We start from the raw sequence: 9,036 nt of genomic DNA, 5'->3' as shown, positions 1-9,036 counted from the left end.
TGGCTCTTTGATCTGTAAAATTAGTATAATATTATATCTCAAGAGTACTAAGGGCCAGCCTCAAACAAGGTAGATGCTTGATAAATAATTAATTCTTTTCTTACTTCTCCTAATTCAATCTCTCCTTTATAAATGAGGAAACTGAGACCACACTGGTTTTAAGCACCCCTTTAAATTTTTTTTATCCATATTCTTTTAGTGCATGGGTTATTCATTTTCAGTGATCCTAAGAATTTGTTTCTATGAGACCCTTAAAAATAGCTCCAGACACTACGTATTCATGTTGTGTTTGTGTAGTCTGTCAATTACTTGATAATATTATCAAAATGTATGATTATATTTTCCTTTTTTAAACATCCACTTATCAAATATATATTTACTTTTATTGATGACTGTGTTACATAGCCAGACCTTGTGCAGCATCCTTATGATATTGAGATTAAGAAGATGAGGAACTTTCAGCTTAAGTTAAGGTCTTTTTGAAACAAATACCCAGAGTTTTCTCACTGAACAAAGATTTTCTTAAAAGCTGATGGAGACAAACAAACAGAAAAAGCCCTAAGCTTTAAAATTATGAAAGGGTGTCTTAGGTCAGTTTCCCTGGAGTCAGATTCTGAAACTAGACTTGCATGCAGGAAGTTTATCAGGGAGTACTCTCAAAAATAATACCTGTCAGGAAGTGAGGAAGCAAGATTAGGCAGAGAGAAGGAACCAAGATGCTGTTGCAACAGAGCCTTCAGGTGATCTTGCAGTAAACCTTGGAGATGGGATGACCTTTTGGAATTATTCTGAATTGAGGCAAAGTGGCCAGCCTCGGTACTTAGATAAGGGGATATCTAAATAACCAGTGTTTAGATATGGGTTATCCCTAGGGAGTGGACATAACTTTGGGCCAGACAGTTAGGGGCTCAATTATGAACTGTCTGCAGCAAACTGGGGGGTTGGGGAAGGAAGCAAGGGGAGAGGAGGAGAGAGGAGGGGTAGGAAAGGAGAAAAGGAGGTGCTCCAGCAGACAGTCCCAGCAAAACTCTCAGCCAGTATCCAGCACCAATTACCTTCCTGTGTGCAAGAGACCATTTTGGATATTTGGCCATTCCAGTCACCCTATGACTGTACCCATTCAAGTGAGCTTGGGCAAGATGGCAGAATCATCACTAACATGCAGAATCATCAGAAATAATAAATTGTTGTTTTAAGCCACTTAGTTTGGGGTTGATTCTCAGCAGAGAACCAACAGTACTTGGTAACAATTTAATGTTTGCACTCTCTCAAATAATACTGGTTTAGAATTTCCTGGAAATGAATAAATACATGGTGAAACTGGGTTAAAATTCGTGCATCTGATGTTTAACAAATGTAAAGATATTAATCAACACAAAATAAAAATAAAAATTCTCAGACCTGCAAAACTTTGCAATGCTGCTATGAAATAGTACCCCAGGAGATAATTCCCCCTTAATATCTCTAAACTTCCTACTCCCAGCTCCCCAGTTCATGTTTTATCTCCAGGCTGTATACAGTAAAACCTCAATTAAGTTGAATGCCAGGGTAATCAAGTTTGTCAACTCAGAGTTATACTGAAAACACAGTTGGTTTTAGCACTTACAGAAAATCTCTTCTTGGGTAATATTTCGATATATTGTCAATTAAGGTGCTTTAATAAACTTACCTAGGTTTTAATTAGCCTTGAGAGTTTCTATACAAATTGTTTTTAAGACTAATTTGCAGATGGCAGCTTAGGGAGAATGGTTTGGAAGATGTCTGTTCACAATGCTCTATAAGGCAAAGTTAATATATTTCTTAATTTTAATGTAGAAAGTCTCTGGATATTTTCTTTTAAAATAACTAACAGATAAGTTCTGTTTTAGGTCTTAGAAAACTCACCAGTTTCCTGAATGACTCTGCTAAAGTGATAAAGTAACTTAGCACTATAAGAACAGGGTGACAATGTAAAATTTATAAAAAGGCTGCCTAGTTATTTTAAAATCCAAGAAACTCTGATACTTATTTCTACTTCTAGCATTCATTTAAACCACATTTTTGTATAAGCTAACTGCTTTTGACTAAATAACCTATATTAATGCTTTTTTGACCCATTTCTCTAGAGTCAGTTCAGCAGTGACTATACTGCGTTTCTCATCAGGGAAATCGAAGGAAATGATGCAAATGACAATAATAGCAGTAAACACTAGTAGTTACAGTCGTTGGAGTAGTAATAGTTATGCTCTATTACTTCTTGAATAATTTAGATCTCAGTTTTTAAAAAAGAAATTGTTAAATGACTGAGTCACACAGTGAAGGAAACTTTGTAATGGCTTGGCATATAGTAGATGCTTAATACTTGTTGAATAAATGAAAACTAGCAAAAAGTTGTTTTACCTCAAATGCTGATTAATAGGCTTGTGAAATTTTAGTGACTCAAGAAATTTGTTAGCGTTTCCTCATGAACCTTGCTGATGCTGAGTCTTTTGTTACAAAATGTATTTGTTAAGACAGTGATTTGATGCTACTGTGTTACATGACTACCTGTTTCCTGTACCAACTAATTCGAATAGCATCATTATTTCAGAATACCTTCCATATATTTTCCCTGAAAGAATTAGGAACTTTTAAATGATCTTACTAAATGAACTAGAAAATAAATTGGATGACATAGTATTTAAATAAAAATGTTTGTCTAGTGAAGGCAATATGATAAATATAGTCAACACCTTGTCTTCAGGGGTAGTGACAAACATGAAAAGGAGCTTCTACGCATAATGCTAAAAGCCTTTAAATCTTGCTCTGGCAAATAGTTTTGAGCTTATATTTGAATATCAATCTTTATGATCGATGGATTAGTGATATTTCATACACTACAGTAAGGTAAGCTATAAAGTCCTCACTAGGAAAGAGTGGGAAAGCAGTCCCTTTCCTTATTGTTTGCTGCTGAGTTTCTCTTTGACATTCACTTCATACCACACTTCTCTGGAAGGATACTGATTTTCAGTTTAAGCTTTTCCTTTAGGGGTTTCCCCCAGAGCTTCCCCCCACCCCATCATGGCTCTCTCTTCTCTTTGCTAAACGTCTGCTCGCTTTTTGTTTGTCTTCTTTAGAAGGCACCAGGGAACCTAACCTGAGAACTCCCATGTGGGAGGTGAGCACTCAACTACTTGAGCCACATGCGCTCCCCTAGGCTTGCTTCTTAGAATATGAATTTCTAAGTTGGAGAGGTAGAGAATCATTTTAGCACAATATGTTCTACTTCTACTTTCTCAGTCACAAGAATAAAAAAAAATGAGATGTAGAAAAATAAGGAATTATATTCAAAAATGCACTTAAGAACTTAACTAGGTATAGTTAGTGACTATTAAGAAACAGGGAAAATTGTCTTAGAACCCTAAAGAAAAATATTTACTATGTTCAATATTTTGATAAAAAGTAATTTCATGGGTTTGATATTTTGAAATTCTTTCTAGAATTCAAATATTTAGAAAAATAATCAGAAGAGAAAAGTGGGAAGTGTAAATAATATTGCATAAGACTTCTCTATAGTTGTACTAAGAAAACAAGTTGTGACCAGGGTCACCTTTGTCTGTCTCATCTTTTATTCCCAGCCTTCCAAATCACCGTTTGTACCACAGATGTTTTGGTACATGTAGAGTTTGGTCTGGGAATGGTGAATGATTTGAAAGGAAAAAGAATTTATTTCACAGTCACATGTTCATTGATTTTTCCCACAACACTTTTGAGGACCTACTATGCATTGCTAAATGCTATATGCTACATGAGGCACTCAAAGGAAAATTAGGGACATATATCTGCCTTCAAAAGTGTACGATTCAGTTGTGGAGGTAACTCTTACAGATGGGACAGTGATCAATAGCAGACAATAACATACATAAAGCAGCACATGAAGGGTATGTCCACAGTTGTATCTCTGTGGACCTTAGTCTGAATCATGTGGGATTTGAGGCTGAGACCCTCAGTTAGGTCCTGAGAATTGAGGCGTAAAGATTTTATTGTAATCTTTAATAATACAATAATGGAACATCCGCAAGGTCAACAATAAAGCAGAGGTTGAACAGCTATGGCCAATGTCATAGAATGTCATGCAGGCATGAAAAAAAAAAAGGACAAAACTGCTTTAAGTTAGCATGAAAGAGTGTTGCACACACTTTTTAAGAGACAGAAATGCAAGCTGTATAATGATCCATATAAATTGATCCCACATGTAAAAGAAGACCTAATTTACATCCAAATATATAATGTATTACTACATACTGTATTTCTGTCTCCATGCATATGTGCAGGTATATGTGTATGTAAATGCAGGTGAGATAGAAAGTTAATGCCAAACTGTTACCAAAGGTTATCACCAGAGAGTGGGAGTGAGTAGTGATGAGAAGAAACCTTCACGTTTTATTCCACATATACCTGCAGTATATGAATCTTTTAAAATAAATTCTATCATAGATGTCTCTGTGACATAAAAATTAAAGGAAAAATAAGTACTGAACTCTGCTTTTTAGTGTATTACTCATATGACAGAAACAAGCAGTTTATTTTATAATACAAGGGAGGATGAGTTTTACTTCTAACTTTGGATGAAATTCCAAAGGGTAATATGTTTAGGCAGAAAGAAGCCCAGAAGGTAATGTACAAAGTGAGCCTTTGGTGGTGACCAACTCATATTTTATCCACCTGATCCAAATCAATCCCAACACCTAACAACTAGAAAGGGACCCCACTTTCCTTGGAAACCCAGACAGCAACTGGAAAGGGAAGAGAACTCATTCAAGGGCTATGTCTTTGTTTTCAGATGCTCATGGGGTCTCTTAAGTCTATAAATTGCATTATAGGAAGGGCAAAAAATATTGCTATATGGTTATACACAGAAAATGCATATATTATATCAGCCTTATTCTTGCCTCCTTAAGTAGAATACTTAGACACATAAGAGGGAGACAGGAATTGAGAAAGGGAGAGTTGGGAGCATGAAGTAATATACAACATGCAATTTAGCAGGAACTTTTGACTTGACTGGTGTTTATCTGCGTTGGGCACAACTCAACCACCCTTAGACATCACCACAAACCTTCAACCCCCAACCTTCCCTGCCCTTTCCTCCTTACTGATATTAAGAGAATGTACATAAAAGACAACTGGAGAGTGTGAAGAGCCACTCAGCTGCAGGCTTCCAGGCATCAATCCACTCTCTCGCAGAAGTCTCCTGGCTCTGAAAACCAACTCTAGCTAGGCTTCTGGACCATGATCCTCAGGTGCAATGTTGCCTCCTCCTGTACCAGTCCTCTTCGTGTCCTACGGGTGTTGCTGCTGCTGTCACTGCTCTGGACTGTGCTGGTCCCCTCCACCTGGGGAGAAAGTAAGAGATACCTGGGGAAAGTTTAAAGTAGAGGCCCTGGCTTTCTGCTCCTGTGCCTGAGGGAAAGAATGTCCTGGTGCTCCTGGGGGTTGGAAATGCCAAAAGTATTATTAACTCTAAATTGAGAAGCTACATTTATTGGGCACTTAACACCTACTAGCCCTTCTGCTACTAAAGACTTAGAGCTTATATTCACAGTGATCTTATGAGACTGGAACAATTAGCCTCAATTTAAAAATGAGGAAAATTAGAAAACAAGTCAATAGATAAGAGCTCTACATGATCCCTATCAGATGTACAATTTCTTTCCTAGCTAAAAGTGAGCCCTTCCTAGAACTGCGCTGCAGATGCCTGAAGATCACCCCTCGAATTCATCCCAGTCACATCCACAATTTGGAAGTGATCAGTGCAGGAGCCCACTGTGCCATGGTAGAAGTGATGTAAGTCCCTGCTTCTGTTCTACCACCTCATCAGGGAGCCACCTCCATCCCCGCACACTCTTTTCTGCCAGCTGTATTTTCTCCAGCCCCCTGGCTCCCTTCTGGTTTTCAGGCCAGGAGACTCAAAGATAACTCTGTTCTCTCTTTGCAGAGCCACGCTAAAGGATGGGAGGAAAGTCTGCCTGGACCCAGAAGCTCGTGGAATCAAGAAAGTGGTCCAGAAAATTCTGGAAGGTGATGGATCAGCCGCTTAATCTGTTCATTTTCTGCCAAACTGTTTTATCCTCCAGGATAAAGCTTTGAATTTCTAGAATTCAGGATACCTATCCTTACTGTTTTAATCTTTGGATGTGTTTTCTTCTCTGTTTCAAAAGTCACATTTTATTCTGAGAAGGCTATTTAAAAAATAACAGAAGATGAAAATAAACAAGTCTGGGCTTCAAAATAGAACATTGGTTTTATTTCCTAACTCTTGGCTAAACATGATTCTATGCTTTGCATTTATTTATTTGAAAATACATTTGTTAACTCACCTGCCTTTTGTTACTGTTAGGCCAGAAAAGCCCATAATACTTAGTAGATTTCATAATGGTTAGTGATATTCAGAATCACATAGTGTCCAGAATAAAGTAATTCTGCAATAAATGTTTGTTAATATATCTAGGGACTTCTTTGAGTTCTTTTTCTCTTAGTGGAAAGCACTCTCTAAAAATTTTTCTAATGTTTACATTAGACTTCGAACTCAAAAAATTAATAAAATTATAAAATGACTCTTGTAAGCAATGACTATTTACATTAAAATAAATATATTTAATATCCATAGAGCAAAGGATATGTAATGGAAAAGAATTAAAATGCTCTATTAAAAAAACTGGGGGTGGGGAGGGTGGGTTGGACTGTCTATGGAACTGGGGAGAGAGGGTTGGCAGAGGGAGCAGATGAACACTGGGGATTGGCGGGTATGTGGCTGAAACTACAATGTTGGGAATGATCTTTTGGCAATATGGCAAGGGAGGGTTGTTGGTTTGGAGTGTTGGATGTGGGGGCCTTTTGGGACAGTGCACCTGGGATAGGCTTCTAGGGAGCGTGTGAGTGTTCAGCTTGCCATAGTGTGTTATATCAGTGGATGGAGACCCACATAATGAGCAGCCAGGTGGTGAACTCTCATCCTGGGGAGACCCACTGTATTCTCAAATAGAGGGCAGTAGTATCTCAAGAGCATGGGTGGTGCCTAATAGGAGAGGACAGACCAGTGTGTCAAGCCCTCAGTGTTGTTCCAAGTAACTATGAAACTTGTCCTTCAAAGAGTAAAGCCTGGTGGTTGCCATGGGTTTCAAGGGGAGAGGGAGGAAGGAATAGACTAGATGGAACAGGGGACATTTTGGGGGAGCTGAAAGTTTTCTACATGATCTTGCTATGATGGATACATGCCATGTTGAATTGCACCAAAGTTTATAAAAGTGTATGGTCCAAAATGTAAACCACAATGTAAACCATTTACTACGGTTGGTAGCTATGTTCAAATATTTGTACCTCAGTCATAACAAACATACCATGCACATATAAAATGTTATTAATAGGGGAAGGGGGAAAGAGAGAGGATGTTGGGTATATAGGAGTCCTCTGTATTTGGTATGTGATTTTTCTATAACCTAAAACTTGTTTGATATAAGTGAAAAAAGTAAGACACTGGAGCAATAAATGGAAGAAAATATCACTGGACATACAGGACAACAGATCTTACAGTGATGGAAGACAAAATGTCAAAAAAATTAATAATTTTTCATTATTTTTTATTACCCAAATTTTTTTATTTTATTCATTTTTTCTTTTTTGTATCTTATTTCTTATTTTCAGAACTATCATTATTATTTCATTTTCTTATTAATTGTATTTGCTTTTTAAATTGGCTTTATTTTTTAAGAAGTTTTGGATCACAGAAGGGTTACAACGATGGCAGGTGAGGATCATTGGTGCAGGGTGTCAGTGATGAGGGATACATGGGAGGAAGTTCACCTGGGCATACTTATAAATGTGTTCAAATGTTCATGGGGCATTCTCACAATGGGTGGAGATTTGTTGGGAGCGATAAAAAGAAAGTATGTCGAACTCAGCAAGAATCAGTAGCACGGCTGCCAGAGAAGAGCCAACCCTCTCAATTACGCAAACTATAATTAGCCCCTCACAATATGTCAGGTCCCACAACATGGCAGAATCCAAATCTGCCTTGTCACTTCCTCATTCTTCTTCCCCTTCAGGTCTTTGTTCTCTGTCTTCCCGCCACTGCCCAGGCTGACAAGGCAGTGCGCAGGCACAAGGCAGGTAAACTGAAACCCACTCTACATATCAGTAGTGACCACAACCAATCCCTAACTTTTACCTCCACCCATTACCCCTCCTTTTCCCAAGAGTATATATCCTTTGTTCCCCTCAATAAAATTTGCAGCTTGATCCTCACCCTGTCTCGCTGTCATTCCTCGCGTCTCCTGTCTCATCATTCTCCTCCACGCAAGCTACGAGCCCCAGTTCGCAGCCCCGCTGGCCGGGGCATTCACAGAGATTCACACAATAAGCAAAAGAACATCAAATTTCCATCCTGATGCATTCTGCCACATTCTATAATGGAAGAGCAAGAGTTCCCCAAGTACAAGAGCAGTGACTAGTGAAGGATGATGGTCCATTGATGGGCCCTTGATGTTGATGATTGTGCTTATGAACCTTTACTCTTGAAATTGAAATTTAGCCTAATATTATAGGGTACCTAAGAGTTACCTCCTGGGAGCCTCATTGTTGCTTAAATGCGGCCTCCCTCTAAGGCAAACTCAGCGTATAAATGCAATAACTCCCCCCACCTCCCACCATGCATGGGACATGACTCCTGGGGATAAGCCTCCCTAGCAATGAGGGATTACTACCAAGCACCAACTAGCAATGCAATTGGAAAAAAAACTTGAAAAAAAGGGGGAAAAGATAAAGATAGTTGAGTTTACGTGGCTAAGAGACTTCAAGATGAGTCCAGAGGTCATTCCAGAGGTTACACTTATGCATGTCTCAGCTGGATCTCTTTGACAGTCAAAGTAGATACTACCCCAAACAGCAGGACTCCTGAGGGCTCTGGAGACATCCAGACACTATAGTCAGGGCAGATATCTCAGGAGTTTAGTGCCCTACTTTGGAATTTATACTCCCTGGTGTGACAGAGTTGGACTCAATTGTAGTTTCCCTACATAT

At 38.5% G+C, this 9,036-nt stretch overlaps 1 protein-coding gene across 1 annotated transcript; it reads left to right on the top strand.

Annotated features, from left to right (window-relative positions):
- The first annotated feature begins 5,108 nt into the window (after positions 1–5,108).
- On the top strand, positions 5,109–6,597 carry PPBP (pro-platelet basic protein). Its single transcript, XM_004465334.3, has 3 exons — positions 5,109–5,365; positions 5,679–5,805; positions 5,957–6,597. The coding sequence occupies exons 1-3, from the start codon at positions 5,251–5,253 to the stop codon at positions 6,057–6,059; spliced, it is 345 nt and encodes a 114-aa protein (XP_004465391.2). The 5' UTR covers positions 5,109–5,250; the 3' UTR covers positions 6,060–6,597.
- Positions 6,598–9,036: the final 2,439 nt, after the last annotated feature.

Source organism: Dasypus novemcinctus, chromosome 1, assembly GCF_030445035.2.
Source record: "Dasypus novemcinctus isolate mDasNov1 chromosome 1, mDasNov1.1.hap2, whole genome shotgun sequence".
NCBI classification, from domain to species: Eukaryota; Metazoa; Chordata; class Mammalia; order Cingulata; family Dasypodidae; genus Dasypus; species Dasypus novemcinctus.
This window is presented reverse-complemented; position numbering and strand designations above follow the sequence as displayed.